The sequence below is a fragment of the Sus scrofa genome, chromosome X, assembly GCF_054392235.1.
Source record: "Sus scrofa isolate SSC_HxYL_T2T_F1_AM1 chromosome X, Sscrofa_HxYL_maternal_Yorkshire_Landrace_v2.0, whole genome shotgun sequence".
NCBI classification, from domain to species: domain Eukaryota; kingdom Metazoa; phylum Chordata; class Mammalia; order Artiodactyla; family Suidae; genus Sus; species Sus scrofa.
The window spans coordinates 89,082,928-89,101,500 of record NC_139401.1 but is presented as its reverse complement, the minus strand read 5'-3'; the positions used below and the strand labels follow the sequence as shown (position 1 = coordinate 89,101,500).

General features: G+C 36.8%; 1 protein-coding gene across 11 annotated transcripts in view; it reads right to left on the bottom strand.

Annotated features, from left to right (window-relative positions):
* Positions 1-18,573, bottom strand: part of DIAPH2 (diaphanous related formin 2) — a 1,391,236-nt gene that overhangs the window by 986,015 nt on the left and 386,648 nt on the right. For 10 of the 11 annotated variants that reach the window (XR_014834653.1, XR_014834654.1, XR_014834655.1 and 7 more), the window contains 2 exons: positions 3,194-3,295; positions 986-1,080 (listed from right to left, as the gene is read on the bottom strand). The exons of the other annotated variant lie outside the window; for it this stretch is intronic. Coding sequence is in view for 7 of the 10 variants with exons in the window: in XM_085006645.1 (XP_084862771.1) it covers positions 986-1,080; positions 3,194-3,295 (197 nt within the window). In the remaining 3 variants the exon portion in view is untranslated. The remainder of the gene's footprint in view (positions 1-985; positions 1,081-3,193; positions 3,296-18,573) is intronic. 11 annotated transcript variants of the gene reach the window in all.

Below are 18,573 nucleotides of genomic sequence, written 5' to 3'. Positions count from 1 at the left end.
TCTACCACTTACCAACTAGGCGACAGTGGGCAATCTCTCTAAGCCTCTAGTTTCCTTATCTGTAAAATGAGGATAATAGTACTTGTTCCATATAATTGTATATATAAAGTGCAGAATTCCTTGGTGGCCTAGCAGTTAAGGATTTGGCATTGTCACCGCTGTGGTGCAGGTTCGATGCCTGGCCCAGGAACTTCTGTATGCCATAGGTGTGGCCAAAAAACAAACAAAAATAATTAAAAAAAATTTTTTTAAATACTCATAGTATTTTTATTTACTTATTTATTTATTGCCATTTCTAGGGCCACTCCCACAGCATATGGAAATTCCCAGGCTAGGCGTCGAATCAGAGCTGTAGCCACCAGCCTACACCAAAGTCACAGCAATGCGGGATCCGAGACGTGTCTGCAACCTACACCACAGCTCACAGCAACGCCAGATCCTTAACCCACTGAGCAAGGCCAGGGACTGAACCCGCAACCTCATGGTTCCTAGTTGGATTCGTTAACCACTGAGCCATGACGGGAACTCCTATTTTTTTTTTCTTTTAATGTATAAAGTGCTTGGCACAATCCCTAGCACACGTTAAGTGCCTAACAATGGATAACTTTAGCTTGATCTTTACTTTATATTGAACCTGAAGAAGCTATTTACCATCTTGACCTCTATACTTTTACGTCCATATAAGGGTAATAACAATATGTACTTAACAAGTCATTGTTATGATGAAATACTTGTATTTTTATGTACAGGGAATGATGCGTCTATATGTGTATGGACTTAAATTTAAGAGGTCACATATCTAATAAATGGTGGAAACATAGCTAGAACTTCGAACTGCTATGTTGAATCCTCTTACTATCCACACAGCTAGATATTCCTAATCCTATTATCCAAATATGGAACATTTTCACACAACTCCGTTGAGAAGATAGAAATCTAGAAATATCTATGAAAATGAAATTTAAAAAGAAAATATGCAAGTTACCTGAATTAAGGCCTCACTCAACATATCTTCATTAACCTCCAGAATGATGTTTTTTATATCTTCATATGGCATACGATATGATCCTAGGAAGATAGCTAAAATAAAAATTGATTTTATTAAAGTGAGCAGCATCAGAATTTTAACGTCCTGTCAAATAATAACAAATACCTGATTCCCACTTCATAAACTGAAAATATGAAATTCCTGTCCCTAAAATTAATTTACAGAATTATGAACAAACAAAAGTAGTTTCCATTTGATGGACTACACTACTTATTTAGGCAAAATGGCCTATTAGCTCAGGTTCTACTGTTTATAGCTCATGCATATTTATATATGAGATAAAACTACTAACAGCACTGATGACCACATGCTTATGCATTTTAGATTAAGCTAATACAAAACAGCCTATGAAAAGTAAGAAGGTTTATTTCAAGTTGGCCTGTTAATTTAATGTAGGATTTACTGTGGAGATTGTCAGAGGCATCCAACAAAGTACTTCTCAAGAATGACAAGAAAAGTAACCCAGTACTTTAAAAAAACTTATCAATCTACTTTGTAGTTCTCCCACATAAGAAAAAATTAAAGTGTCTGAATCATTAATGTTCTCTGAATTCCTAATAACATTCATGCGGTATGCTTTTAGTTGCTTTTAGGTTGAATCACAATTTCCCTTGTCAACTTTTTCTTAATTGGATATATATTATGTTATATTGGAAAAACACAACCAATTACACCTAGATAAGCTTACACTGACTGAGAAAGCATTGATCAACAATACATTCCACTTTAACCTCCACTAAACAAACTTTTTAAAGAAGGCTCACATGGAGGTCCCATTGTGGCTCAGCAGTAACAAACCAGACTAGTATCTATGAGGATGCAGGTTCAATCCCTGGCCTCACTCAGTGAGTGGGTTAAGGCTGTGATGTTGCCCTGAGCTGTGGTGTAGGTCACAGACATGGTTCAGATCCTGCGTTGCTGTGGCTGTGGCCTAGGCTGGCAGCTGCAGCTCTGATTCGACCTGTAGCCTGGGAACCTCCATACACAGCAGGAGTGGCCTCAAACACACACACACAAAAGAACATTCATATGATCTTATCACCAGAAAATGAATATGTTTCTGAAAATTACTTTTTTGCATGGAAAGGTTATATGACTTCACTGATATCTAAAGAAAAAGCATCCTCCATGTCCAGGCAAATGATTAATCAGACATAAACACCAAATGAGATATCCATAATCCAAATAAATAATGTTGACAGATATCAAGTAGCAATTAAGATCATACTGTTTTTTTTTTTTTAAGTACTGAACATCCACTTCATAAAGAACATGGACTGTCAGGTAAGCAATGTACACATGCAGAACAGCTATTAAGAGATTGCTTTTCTGACCACAACATTCTTACTAACAAGAGAATGACGAGATGTTTATTTTAATCTGATTCTCGATAGCACATTCCTTCAAAAAATAAACTCCCATGGCACTTCTTTGAGTAATTACAAATGCTTGACATGTTGAAATTTCTCATGCATAGTGTTTTAGTATCTGCAGAATATAAACACAGTGTATTGTGGTGACCAAAAAAAAAAAAAAAAAAAATGCTGAATTCAATACAGAGGGGAGACAATGTCAAAGAAAATGAAAGGCCTGCTTAAGTGAAGATGGTTTTGACTGTCCAGTTGCTTCAGCACAAGCAAACGTAAGGGATGACTGGTTTGTTTAAGGTTTTAAATTTAACTAACCAGTTTTAAAGTGCAATGGTTAACAATTTAACAGGCTCACATCACCATTACTTCAAAGGATAAAGGAGGAGCAGTAAAAGGCTTTGCCCAATGTGACTGGTGAATACTCTAAAACTGTCATTTCCAGGCTCAGGCAGGAGGAAAAAATAACCAAAAAACAATACTTTTTTCCCTTTCTGCGTTTGCTCTCACGCTGTTTCCTCTAACAATGCTGAATTATCAGTAATTTTCAAAGCTTTACTATTCTTAAGTTTCTCCTGGCCTGGCCAAGGCTAAATTATGGTTGTCTCTGTTCTGGCTGAATGACAAAAAGGCAACTTAAATCATGTTTACACAGAATTTTGTTTCTAGTAGATGCTAAATATACCTGTTCCAAGAAGTTACAACTTTGTTTAAATACATCCAACAATCCCTCATCACCACCATCACCCCAAGGCCCTGTATGGAAAATATCACATACACAGATTCTGGGCTGTTTTGGGATCCAAAATTCTCAACTCTTTCACTCTCTTCTTTGTAGGCAGGCTCTTCTTTTCTTCTAAAGCTTCTGCATTCTTTTGAACTGAAAGAAAAACGTCGATTCATAAATAACGGTGCTCATCCAAATACACGGAACAACATTAGCAAGACATATTAACTACCTTAATAAAGCTCATGCCAAAATCAACAAATGGGTTTATTTCAATAGTTCAAGGAAGAGGATAAACATAAAAATATAGACCTGTTTAGAGGTTTCCCTTCAAATTAAATATCAGCACTTAAGCAAAAAAGATAAGCCAAATAGAACCAAAAATCAATTGCTGCTTCTAACCTAATGTGCAGCATGAATTACTCCTTTACCAGGTTCCTACAGCAACACTGGAATTAAATATATAGTAAAATCTCCCTAATTTGGACTAATTGAGGAAAAAGGCAGACATGCATTTTTTTCTAAAAATATGCTAAAATTGAGGCAGGCCTTTAATTCACTGAAATTGCTTTAAAGCTATCTAAGGTAACTTTAGCTGCTAAACAGGTTGCCATATTAGAACTGTTGAGACTGCTTTGAAGAATAGATGTGAACTATTTGCAAGTTAGACAAGAGCAGCATCTATTTGAATGCCAATAATTAACTAACCTCAAAGACAAGGTCTTTTGAGTAAGTTCCCTTTGTCTCCCCCACCATTTTTTAGTACTATTTGCTTTGCTCAAACAAAAGATTGGTTTATGCTGTACTCAGCAGGTAACCCTCTACTTCCAAAAGGTTAAAATGTCCTGAAACTGTGAGGAGTGGCAGTGCCAAGGAGAGCCTTGAGACCCCAATCACCTCCCCTCAGCCAAATGAATATCCCCCACATCAAAGCAAAAACAAGTTGGTGTCTGCTATGGAAATGAAGCTTTATGTGAAATCCCTCAACTCCTCCCACATAGAAATTCTACAGCTATCACTATATTCATGTGTTGGCACCTTACCTCTACTAATATAAGAACAGGGTTATAGGTAATAGGGTTATAGTTAACAGAACCATGAGAAAAGTCAAGCTGAAATTTTTTTTCCAGTCAAGTAGAATGAATAGTACGCTCTTGCCCCAAAACACTTGCTGCTAAACTTCATTGCTAAATCATATGGCCATAACCATGCTGTTTCTTTATTACTTTAAAAAAATATAACTTCATTTTGAGGAAATCATCATTATTATTATTATTATTTAGCTGATCTTTGCTAAAGAAATCACAAGCAGGAAAAGTAACACAAGACTAGAGTACATTTTTTGCTAAGCTACATGTTCACAGATGTAAGCATGTGGAAAACTTTCTAGAATGCATCTAACTACTGTGGGTCCAGTAAGACCCCCGTTGGAATTCCTGCTGTGGCACAGTGGGTTAAGAATCTGATTGCAGCAGCTTGGGTCGCTGTGGAAACAAGGGTTCTATCCCCAGCCTGGTGCAGTGGGTTAAAGGATCTGGCATTGCTGCAGCTATGACGTAGCTTAGGGCTGTGGCTCAGATTCAATCCATGGCCTGGGAACTTCCGTATACCACCGATGCAGCCATTAAAAAAAAAAACAATTCCTTTTGTCTTATTGGTGTAAAATATTGGAAAATTAAATAAACTTACTACAAAAATAACAGGAAAAAAACTACCTGAATAACTAAATTCCTAACAGTTAGTGCTAAGTGTGGAAAGTAACATAATGTCTTTTCTATCAAAGGAAATCTTGGTTACTCCATTTTGCTCCAGTTTTGGCTGAAATGCCCACTGCAAACCCCTTCCTCTTTACCTCTTTTCTCAGCAGCAATTTGTTTCAATTAGCCAACCTGGAAGAATGCGCACCCTGACCTGACCAATGGGAAGGGGACAGGTACATCACCAGTGTTAGGGATAAATAGGGGAGGTTCCTTTGTTCGGTACGTGCTTTTTGGAGCACCCGCGCCCTTCTGCAGAAGTAAAGAGCCTTGTCGAGATTTCTCCTTGTCCAGTGTCCCACTTTCTGACACCGACAACCCAAGCCAGAGTTATCTTAATTTCCAACGTAAGTATGACTAATCTAAAGTGATTCAGAGTCAAAACAGACTAGATAATTACACTTGATAATCATGATCTTATAGGAGATGACAAGCAGTTTGACATGCTTACTCAAGACAATAGAGTTACTGCTACTACTCAAAGAAGAATGACTTTTAATATATTTCTTTTAAAGTCATCACAAATATTCCCCAAAGGATCTTTCTAAGAGCACAGTATCTTTCCTACAAAATAATCGGAATTTTAATTTCTCCTAATTTTTGAGCCACTTTCAGCTAAGGGCAACTCTACATAAAGAAATGACAGTCCAAGAGTCATTCCTTCTGTCAATTAAAAAAATTATCTGAATTGTACTGAAATCACTTCTAGAATCATTCAGAAATTTGTCCTAGTCAAAGAAAGAGTCAAGAAAACTGTCCTAATCTACCAATATGCCTTAAACCCTGCTATGGGAGACTAGTTAACAAAGTATATATACAATGAAAATGCTGTAGTAGGAAAGATACATTAAGATTACTTTGCAAACTAACAGATTTCTGATGAACCCAGGCATAAATAATTCACATTTTGTACTTCATATTTTTGCATTTTCTCATTGAAGTATATCTCAACCCCTCTTTTCAAATGAACAAAAAGCTATTATAAAATTAAGATTAAATGTCTTGAATACATAGAGTTCACAGTTTTGTTTTTTTGAATCCCAGTATATTTTCCTTGTATCATACATTTTGGCTTTATCTTGGGTTCAAGAAATAGTAAGAATTCCATGAGTGGGCACTGCTGTCCCAAGAATCAGTAGAGCAAAGCTAGTTTAAAATAACTCCTTAACTAGACAGGCTTTCAGAAATCATCATGATCAGTAGATACTGGTGGTTATTATCACCTTTGGCCTTCTTTAAAAGCCTTAGCAATCATAGCCACAGGCTTAGATAAATAGAGAATGTGAAGACAGGAAATGATACATGAAACTTACCTGGATAGTACTAAAGCTTTCCTATGTTAAAAATCTCCTGCTATCATAATGACTATAAAATGGCACGTGTCCTAAAATACTTTCATTCTATACATGCTTCTAATGCTTACAAAACTAAAATATTCCATAACTTAAAAATGGGCAATTCCATGACTGCATTAAAATGTGAATAGATATTTCTCCAAAAAAGATGTGGCCAACAGGTTTATGAAAAGATACTCAACATTGCTAATCATCAGGAAAATGTAGATCAAAACTACAATGAGATATCACCACAAATCTGTAAAAATGGTTATTATTAAAAAAAAAAGAAATAGGTGTTGGTGACGATGTGGAGAAACTGGAACCTTTGTACACTGTTGCTAGGAATGTAAAATGGTACATGGACTATGGAAAATGTTATAGAGATTCCTCATAATTAAAAAAGAGCTATCATATGACCCAGCAATTCCCTTCTGGGTATATATCCAAAAGAACTGAAAATCAAATCTTGAAGAGATAACTGCACTCCCATGTTTACTGTAGCATTATTCACAATAGCCAAGATATGGAAACAATCTAAATGTCCATCAAAGGATGAATGAATATATAAAGTGTAGTATATACATACAGTGGAATATTACTTAGCTTTAAAAAAGAAGGAAATCCTGCCATATGCAACAACATGGAGGACACTGTGCTAAGTGAAATAAGCAGGTCACAAAATAAAGATGACATGACCCTATGCATAGAAAACTCTAAGGACTCAACCCAAAAACTACTTGAACTGATCAATCAATTCAGCAAAGTAGCAGAATACAAGATAAATATAATATAATACACCTTTTAAAAATATACTACCTTTTAAAATTACACCCCCCAAAAATCAAATACTTGGGAATACACCAGACCAAGGAGGTGAAAAACTTATGTGCTGAGAACTATAAAATATTAATCAAGGAAATCAAAGAGGATTCAAAGAAATGGAAAGATATTCCAGGCTCCTGGGTCAGAAAAATTAATATTGCAATAATGGCCATACTCCCCAAAGTAGTCTACAGATTCCATGTAATCTCTACCAAAATACCCATGACATTTTTGAAAGAACTAGGACTAACAATCCAAACATTTATATGGAAAAACAAAACACCCAGAATTGCTAAAGCAAACCTGAGAAACAAAAACCAAGCAGGAGGCATAACTCTCCTAGACTTAGGCAGTATTACAAAGCCACAGTCATCAAGACAGTGTGGGACTGGTACCAAAACAGACATACAGACCAATGGAACAGAATAGAGAACCCAAAAATAAACCCAGACACCTATGGTCAATTAATCTTCAACAAAGGAGGCAAGAATATAACATGGGAAAAAGACAGTCTTTTCAGTAAGTATTGCTGGGAAACCTGGACAGCTGCATGCAAATCAATGAAACTAGAACACACCCTCACACCATGCACAAAAATTAACTCAAAACGTCTTAAAGACTCAAACATAAGACCAGACACCATCAAACTCCTACAAGAGAACATAGGCAAAACATTCTCTGACATCAACCTTACAAATGTTTCTCTGGTCAGTCTCCCAAAGCAAAAGAAATAAAAGCAAAAATAAACCAATGGGACCTAATCGAACTGACCAGCCTTTCAACAGCCAAGGAAACCAAAAAGAAAACAAAAAGACACCTTCCAGAATGGGAGAAAATAGTTTCAAATGATGCAAATGACAAGGGCTTAATCTCTAAAATACACAATTTATACAACTCACCAGAAAAAAAAGCCAACAACCCAATTGAAGAATGGGCAAAAGACCTGAATAGATGATTCTCCAAAGAAGATATACAGATGGCCAACAAGCACATGAAAATATGCTCAACATCCCTGATTATTAGAGAAATGCAAATCAAAACTACTATGAGGTACCACCTCACATCAGTCAGAATGGCCATCATTAACAAGTCCACAAATAACAAATGCTGGAGATGGTGTAGAGAAAAGGGACCCTCCTGCACTGTTGGTGGGAATGTAAATTGGTACAACCACTATGGAGAACAGTATGGAGGTACTTTAGAAAACTATATATAGAAACTTTCCTTGAAAAAGGCACATGACCCATATGTTCATTGCAGCACTATTCACAATAGCCAAGACATGGAAACAACCTAAATGTCCATCAACAGATGATTGGATTCAGAAGATGTGGTACATATACACAATGGAATACTAGTCAGCCATTAAAAAAGAACAAAATAATGCCATTTGCAGCAACATGGATGGAACTAGAGACTCTCATCCTGAGTGAAGGAAGTCAGAAAGAGAAAGACAAATACCATATGATATCACTTACATCTGGAATCTAATACATGGCACAAATGTACCTTTCCAGACAAAAGAAACTCATGGACATGGAGAACAGACTTGTAGTTGCCAAGGGGGAGGAGGTGGGAGTGGGATGGACCGTAAATTTGGGATTAATAGATGCCAACTATTGCCTTTGGAATGGATGGGCAATGAGATCCTGCAGTATAGCACTGGGAACTATATTTAGTCACTTTTGATGGAGCATGATAATGTGAGAAAAAGGAATGTTTATGTGTGTATGCGACTGGGACATCTCGCTGTACAATAGCACATTGACAGAACACTGTAAATCAGCTATAATGGAAAAAAATTAAAATCATTAAGTAAAAAAATAAAAAATTAAAAAATAAAGATGTTTATAATTTGTAGCAAATATAAAGATAATATAAATGGGTAACATTGAATAATTTACACAGTGAGAACTAACCATAAATCCTAACAAAGTTTTTATAATTATCTCAAAATTCATGTGAGCAAGACTGATTCTGAAGGTTGGCATCAATATTATTGATTCGTTTATCCAGCAAAACCCGTTGAACCCCTACTTTGTTTTAGCCTAGCATGAGCATACAAAGTTATACAAGACTTAAATGTCTACGCATATGTTTTAAATTAGCGGTCATAGGAAAACTGCTAATTGGGGAATTAGCTTCAAAAGATATTTAACAATTTTAATTTTCTTATCCGTAATAATATATGAACGAATACATGTATATCACTCAGCAAATTTTCTTTTTTGTTACTAGAAGTCATATTATTAGAGAATATTTCTATCTTTGAATCAGTATCAACTAATGTGTTACATCATATTATAAGGAATATATGGAAAAGTAAAATATGACACTTCCTATTAAGTACACTAAATACAAAGCCATGGTAAATAAAGCTATAACAGTAATGTGACAAGCCACACTGAATATTTATGTAGCTTCATGCATACATATATACATGTATAAGTATATTCAATAAGTAATGCCAACCTGTTTTTTAAATATGTCAGACAAATAAAGGAACGGTGACCTCCCTACATACATATTTTATCCATAAATATGCAATTCCAGAAGTGATTCTGAATAATGGAAATAATTTTCCATGTATTGGTTGAAATAGGTGTTATTTTAACTTCAATTAAAAATTCACTCTTTTGGAGTTCCTGTCATGGAACAGTGGAAATGAATCCGACTAGGAACCATGAGGTTGCAGGTTCAATCCCTGGCCTCACTCAGTGGGTTAAGGATCCAGCATTGCTGTGAGCTGTGGTGTAGGTCGCAGATGTGGCTCGATCTGGCATTGCTGGGGTGTAGGCCGGCAGCTACACCTCAGATTAGACCCCTAGCCTGGTAACCTCCATATGCCGCAGGTGCGGCCCTAAAAGGACAAAAGACAAATAAATAAATAAATAAATAAAATAAAAATTCAATGTTAAAATGAATAAAATTATGACAAGGTCAGGCAAAGAAAATCAATTCTGATTTTTGTGTCATAGCTGCAATGATTTTTTTTTCACTTGTTTTCTTTTACCTTTAAGCCACCTTTGCCCTTCCATTTCTGGAAATATTATACAAACAATAGAAAAATAGGCAAAGGATTATATATGTATACACACACATACATATTTACATATGTATGTTATGCATACGCAAACAAGAGAAAAGTGTAATAATAACTACAACAATAATAATGGCAGTAGTAGTACTAGCAGTGGTAGTAGCTACAACCAAAATCTTCACAAAACCCACGAAAATCAACTTTTATTAAACATCTGCCCTATGCCTGGAACTAACTAATTTAATTTTTATATTACCATATACGATAGGTATTATTACCATTGTCATTTTACAAAGGAGGAAACTAAGGAACAGAAAAACTGAGTCATTTATCCAAGGTCATATAGCAAAAAGATGCTCAACCTCACCCACAAATCAGGGAAATACAAAATAAAAAACAATGAAACACCATGTCACATTCACCAAATTGGAAATAACCAAATAAGTCTCACAATACTAAGTATGGATGAAGAGGTAGAGAAATAAGGATTTTGATTGTGCCAACAGTGACAAGCAAACTCAGGACAACACCAGTAAAATAAACAATACCTTGTATTAATGCAAGGTACTCTCACCGTAAGTATAACCCAATCCTTCCACTTATATGTCAAAAGGTCACAAAGACAAGAATGTTCACTGTAGCAATGATTGTAAGAGCACAAACACTGGAAACAACCCACATGCCAGGGATTATACAATGAGTAAACAAACTGTGGTATATTAGTATAATGAAAGGCAACCCAGCATTTACAGTGACTGTACTATAGCTAAATACTTTAGCAGGAATAGATCCCAAAGACGATGCTGAATGGAAAAATAAAAGTGGTAGAAAATGGTACACGCAATATAATAGCATTCATCTAAATTAAAAGTATTTTTTAAATTTATTTTTATTTTATAATGATTTTTATCTTTTCCATTATGTACTGTTTATAGATGAGTGTGTGTGTGTGTGTGTGTATATATATATATATACACACATATATTGAGATTATAAAAAACATGGGATAGATTCTCAGCAGATTAATGCTGGTGCTTGTGTTGGGGGAGGAAAGTGATACTGGAATAAGTAGAACCCTGGAAACCTCAACTTTAATGTGTTATTTCTTTAAAAGCAAAGGATCTGTAGTAACTATGACTAACTGTCGGCATTTGTTCATTCTGGGTGTGTGCTATATCAGCCTGTGCAAAGTTCCAATTGGTTTCTACACAAAAATAAAAATATGACTACATTGCCACTGAAATAGACCCATCCCTTTTCACACTTTACAAATTACTAGCCTTGGCAATCCCAAGGACCAAGTATAAACAGGAATCAGAAACAATAGGGAAGGAAATAATCAAAAATACAGGTAAAAGATTAGTCAGATTGGTAAAAAAACACAATTTTGTTCTCAATTGTTTGTGAATCCATTTTGGGAGAACTAACACAGTTGTTTACCAAACCTTGAGAGGAAAGGCTGATGCAACAGGCAGTAGGAACTCTCATTTCTGTCTCTTCTTACAAGCCTTGTGTTACAGCTGTGAAGAGCCCTCTCTTCTATGTTGCCTACAGCTGTGCACTAACTAGGGCATCCTACAGAAAGGTAGATTTCATTCTGACACCTGCATAGTACCTGAAGCCATAGGGATGGCATTACCAGGAGTGTTCCCGAAGGTTAGAGCACATTAAACAAGACTAATGGTTCTGATGGTGGGAATCACACACACATACTTTGTAATGATTTCCTAATTAAGGAACAAATCTTACTGGTTGTAGTTGAGACAAGAACCCCCCAAATCAGGCAGCACATGTTACTGCAAATTAACATCTGCGTAACTAATATACTTGTACACCTGTTCATTAAGCCAATTACTGAACACTGCTAAATGTCACCAGAACACGGTGTTTAACCACGTGCATAGCTAATGTTGTGTATCTTCAATTGGGCCGCCATCACTAAGCAGGTAATGTATATTTGAGGAAGGACAAATAAAGTTGGCTTAGAGGTTTTCAGTAGAATTTCCCTTGTTTGAAGTGATCATTTAAATGCCAAAACTGAAGTATGGTTCTTACTGCAACCTAGTAGTTGGGAGTTCTTCCTGTTAACCTATAACCTGTGCGAAATACCTTACTCAAAATGTAGTTAGGTTGAGGTGGCTCTGGTTTTGTAAGTATGCACTGATGTGTTTCTGGCCATCCCATACACTTGGAGGACCTCCGGTAATGATAAATTTCCTTATTCATGTCACAAATCAATAAGTCCAGCAAGAAACCCCAAGAGCTAAGTGTGTCCAAAAGGAGTGTTAAGAAAACATCACAGCAGGAATTACAATGCTAAAACCCAGTACTGCTAGGCTAATAAGGCACTTCTTGTTGAGAACAGAGGTTGGGCACTCATCACTTTCAGGCTCTTCTTGGTGAGCAAGAGTGAACAAAGTAACACCCCAAAAGATTTGGAGCCAGGGTTTTAACTTGACAAGGCAAGATTTTTCAGTCTGGGTTTCAGGAATACCTGAGCATGTCTAGAAGAGGAACCATGTTCTAGATCCCACCAGGGATTTACTCCAGAGAAACTATATATTCTAAAAAGAAACTTCTCATCTCCTGGATATTTCAATTTGATTGCCCAGTAATTGTCTCCAATTTAGCACATTCCCAACCAAACTCCTTGTCTTACTCCCAAACTTGCTGTAGTATTTTTCTCAACAAATGATAACTCAAATGCAATTGTTCAAGCAAAAAAAAAAAAAAAAAAAGGGTCATCATTGACTTCTCTTTCACAGGCCACATCCCACTCTTTGGCAAATCCAGCATTTTATCAGTTCTCATCACCTCCAATTCTACTGAAGGGTTCCGAGCTACCATTGCTTCCAGCCTACATTATCGCAGTAGCCTAATAAGCACTCTCCACCCTGCCTTTGCCTTTCTTCACTATATTCCGATTATTCAATTTCTCCCACTGTTCAGAACCCTCCAACGGTTTTATGTTTCATTCAGAGTAAATTCCAAAGTTTTTACAGTGGCCTAGAATGCCCTAATGTATATTTCACATCCTCTCCTTAGCTGCTCTGACCTCAGCCCTGCTGCTTTCCTCTCATTCATTCTCCTCCAACCATGCTAGCTTCCTTGCTGTTCTGCAAATATACAAGACCAACTCCCAAGCAGCGCTTTCGCACTTAAGGTTATATCATCCCCAGATCTTCCCACACTTCTTTTCAGACCTTTTTTAAATTTTAATTTTTTTATTTTTTGTCTGTTCAGGGCTGCACATGCAGCATATTGAAGTTCCCAGGCTGGGGGTTAAATTGGAGCTATAGCTGCTGGGCTACGCCACAGCCACAGCAACACAGGATCTGAGCTGCATCTGCCAACTACACCACAGCACATGGCAATGTCAGATCCTGAACCCACTGAGTAAGCCAGGGATCGAATCTGGGTGCTCATGGATGCTAGTCAGATTCGTTTCCACTGAGCCACGACGGGAACTCCTTTTCAAAATTTTTTTTTGTCTACTTTTTTTTTTCAGATCTTTGTTCAATGTCACTTTCTCATGGAGACCTTTCAGCACTCCTTTCCCCTTTTGGCTGCTTAATTTTTCTCCATAGCATTTATCACCATCTGACATGACCCATGTCTTATTTACTTGTTTATTGTCTATGGCTTCCACTTGATGTCAGGCCCATTCAAAAAAAGGTACTTGATTATTTTGTTCACTGTGATGTGCTAGACCTAGACCTGTGCCTGGAAAAGAACAGGCCCTTCATTTATCTTGGGCTTTTGCTTACATATATATTCTCATGATTTATGTATAAGGTTATTTATTCCAGTATTGTTACTAGCAAAAAAAATATGGCTGTTCATTAATGAGAAACAGATTTACTGAACTATGGTACATTGGGCATTATTTTTACATTTTTATTATTATAGTTGATTTACAAAGTTCTGTCAATTTCTGCTGTACAGCAAAGTGACCCAGCTATACATTTATATATTCTTTGTTTTTCACATTATCCTCCACCATGTTTCATCACAAGTGATTAGATACAGTTCCCTGTGCTATACAGCAGGATGGGCATTGTTTATAATAGCAAAAGGTTTGAAATGACCTAAAAGCTCGTCGATAGAAGACTGCCTGATTAAACTGCAGTATTTTAATCAGATCCACTCTGCTGCTATATCCATGACCAAGGAGTTTCTTTATGGAATGATATGGAATGATTTTCATAAATACCTTTAAATGAAACAAAGTATACAAGACTATATAGTACTTGCTACCATTTATGGGGGAAAAAGAGGTTATAAGATTTATATGTATTTGCTGATACATGCATAAATGTTTCTGGGAAGATTTATAAGACATTTATTATTATTTTGTTTTTGGTTATGTTTTGTTTTTGTTTTTTTAAGGGCCGCACCCACGGCACGTGGAGGTTCCCAGGCTAGAGGGTCAATGGGAACTGTAGCCACTGTCCTATGCCACAGCCACAGCAACACAGGATCCAAGCCGCATCCTCAACCTACACCACAGCTCACGGCAACGCTGGATCCTTAACCCACTGAGTAAGACCAAGGATCGAACCCGGGTCCTCATGGATGCTAGGCAGGTTCTTGAACCACTGAGCCATGACCAGAACTCCTTATTGTTTTTTAATGATTTTTATTTTTTCCATTATAGATGGTTTACAGTGTTCTGTCAATTTTCTACAGTACAGCAAAATAACCTAGTCACAGACACACATATAGCTATATATACATAGTTACTTCTAGGGAAAGAACTAGCTGGGATACAGATAAGAGCCCTTGAAAAGCAGATGAGGCAAATTCTAGGGATGGCGTAAGTGTCAGTCCTGGATAGAACCAGACAGTCAATACTTAAGGCTTTGCAGGCCATACAATCTCTGTTGCAACTGTACTTCAACACTGTCTCATAGATAATAAAGAAGCATGGCAACCAATGAATAATACCTTACATATTTTCAAAACTAGATGGTAGGCCAGATTTGCCTTTTGTAGTTCCCCAACCCTTGACATAGTAAGTGCTTAAGTAAGTATCTGTTCCCTTATCCCCTTCCTTTTGCAACAGAGGTCAACTTATTCTTGCTTCATCTTCTGAAAATGTGAGTAAATGTTCAACCTTTTCCCTGCAAAACAGCACGTAGAAGTACCACACTACATCTGTTGATTGATAATAATGCTGTTCTTCAAATTATGCTCACAAAATAAAACACATATCTACCCCATTATGCCTTTTTAAATTTGTCAATCCTGCAGGGATCAACAATGTAATCCCAGATCATAACAGTCTCTCTCTTTTTTTGTGTGTCTTTTTTTTTTTTTTTTCTCTTTACAGGGCCACACCCGTGGCATATGGAGGTTCCCAGGCTAGGGGTCCAATTGGAGCTGTTGCTGCTGCTGGCCTATGCCACAGCCACGTGCAACGCCAGATCTGAGCCGCATCTGCAACCTACACCACAGCTCACGGCAACGCCAGATCCTTAACCCACTGAGTGAGGCCAGGGATTGAACCCACAACCTCATGATTCTTAGTTGGATTCGTTTCTGCTGCACCGGGACAGAAACTCCAAGTCTCTTATTTATTCTTCATATATTCTCATATGATTTTATATGTCCACATGTAAAATAACCATATAAAAAGGGAATTTTCATTTTGGCCCAGCAGTAACCAACTGTAATAGTATCCATGAGGACACTGGTTCGATCTATGGTCTTGTTCAGTGGGTTAAAGGATCTGGTGTTGCCATGAGCTGTGGTGGAGGTCACAGACACAGCTCAGATCTAGCATTGCCGTGGCTGTGGTATAAGGCGGCAGCTGTAGCTACAATTAGGCCCCTAGCTTGGGAACTTCCATATGTCACGGGTGAGGCCCTAAAAATACAAAAAACAAACAAACAAAAAAATAACAAAAAACATAAAAACAAATCAGCCTTAATAAAATCATAAAATTACTTTCTATAATCCCATCAATATCTGGATAGAAGGAGCTACACTGTTTGGTAATGTTTCACTTGGGACATACCAGTTTATGATAAGATGAAAACTAAGTTCTATAAAACACACACACACATAAATCAGACCTTTGAATTTCATCTAATACAAAGTTCTCTCACTTTATGTACATAAAAATATTACTGAGTATCTCAATTTGGTTTGTTGCTGGCTGAGCTCAATGGGAAACAACCACAGTTATATTGTCTCTGTTTTCCCCTTTCGGATTCCAACTGGTTTCAATTTTATCTTTCAGCAGTAATTTTCTTTAGCTCAGAAACCACATCAGTGTATTTGGTTCAAGGTAAAAATTTTGAGAAGAGTCGGAGGAGTACCTAAACTTTTTGTTTCTTTCCTTTTTCAAGGTCAAGTTTAGTTTGTTGGTATCTATTTAAATCAGTGAGCAATATGTGAGACTATTTGGGAAATGTTGCAAAGATATACTAAGAACAAAATTTGAATAAGCTTAGAGTTATCCTATTTTTTAAGACAGACTCATAACCCTCTTCCTTCCCCATCTATCACACAATAATACTACCAATAATGTTGAATGTGTGACGCCACTTCCTTGTCCTTCCCTACTCTCTGATTCATTTAAAATCTAGATTTGAACACAGCCATAACTATAGTCAAAATGTCAAGGTCTCTATAATTAGGGCCCCAGGATCTGGATCTCTCCAAAACTCCCCAGGCAATCCTGGATATTAGAAAGGTTTGGAACGACTGCTCTGTGGCCTATAATGCAGCATTCTGTAACAGCTCAATTGAAAATTACAATTATCATCAACAGTAACCCATAGAAGTCCTGTTTCTACTTTCTCTCACAGCTCAAAATCTAACACTGAAGGCAATGCTCGGTCAAGAGCTGGGAACACACTAATAACAAGTGATGAGATTTTTAAAGAAAGCAGATGGTCCTCATGGCATACTCTTTATTTTTAAATCAGATATCAACTAGATATATTCCTTGACGGCAAGGATCTTGCCCTATATTTCTATAATCTATCACTCTGCTAAGTATATAGAAATTTTAAGAGTAAATAAGAATGCATTTTGTATATTAATTAAAAACATGTATGTACGTAATACATTAACACGTGATACTAAAATATTAGACACCAGTGCCTATCTCCCCTTTTATAGATGTAGCTATCACAATTCTAGAAGAGAAAGGTAAAAAACAATGATTTGCTATTGAAAAGGAAAGTGAAAGGTGACTGAAGACAGACTCATCTTTTTCTTGATGTAAACATGCTCTTATTTTATCAAGTCACTGAAAAAACAGTCAGGGGAGGTAAGGGCTTGGAATATATGAAGCGGAGAAAGAAAATATTTTGTTCCGGAGTTCCCGTCGTGGCGCAGTGGTTAACGAATCTGACTAGGAACCATGAGGTTGCGGGTTCAGTCCCTGGCCTTGCTCAGTGGGTTAACGATCCGGCGTTGCCGTGAGCTGTGGTGTAGGTTGCAGACGCGGCTCGGATCCCGCATTGCTGTGGCTCTGGCGTAGGCCGGTGGCTACAGCTCCGATTAGACCCCTAGCCTGGGAACCTCCATATGCCGCGGGAGTGGCCCAAGAAATAGCAACAACAACAACAACAACAAAAAGACAAAAGACAAAAAAAAAAAAAAAAAGAAAATATTTTGTTCCATGAAAACTATAGTTTTCAAAAAAGGGAAAATTCAGCCTAACCAAAATCCAGAGTTGAACTAAATGGAAGGCTACCTAAGCAAGCACACCAACACTTGGTTTCACTGCTTTTACACACCAGAGAGCTGTTTAAATCTTGTACACCTTAGACCAATAGATCTCCAGAAACATATTCTAGTGAAAGTACACAGTCCCCAAAAAGAATACTCAGTTTTACACCAAGGTCAACTTCAGTTATGTTCCTAACTAGTGGCATGTTGATATCACCTATAAACAATGATAAAACAATGATAACCTGAGTTCAGCATGTAAGCTATTCATCAAAGCAAAATTAAGTTAACTTCTCTGAAACTTAGTCCAGAGCTGCACTTAGTTTAATATTGAGTCATTGATAACCACAACTGGCAAGTGTGTGTGATCACTAAATAGATCATAATTAGGTGGCTTCCACTTAACAATGAGCTTTCATGAGGTACTTTATTCTACTAAATGCCAGAAACAGTTTGAGTTGTAAGCTTTTAAGAACTTAAAAAAAGTTCTTGGATGTGAGCCCAGCTCTAGGAAACTCTGTCTCCTATGAGAACTATCTTTTAATAATACTATATTCAGTACTGTAGAGCATTTTTAACATAACTGCAAAAGATACTGTATAAAGCAAGAACATAAGCCTAGTAGTTTATTGTTAAATAATAATTGCCTACTGTGTACCTTTTATTAATTTTTGAGCCTAAGAGCTAGATAATAGGGTCCTGTATTGTTTATAAAGGACATAGAACATAAAAGCAAAGTTTCAGATTAAATACTAAATCTCAGAGCAAAGCAAAACTCAAATGTACATT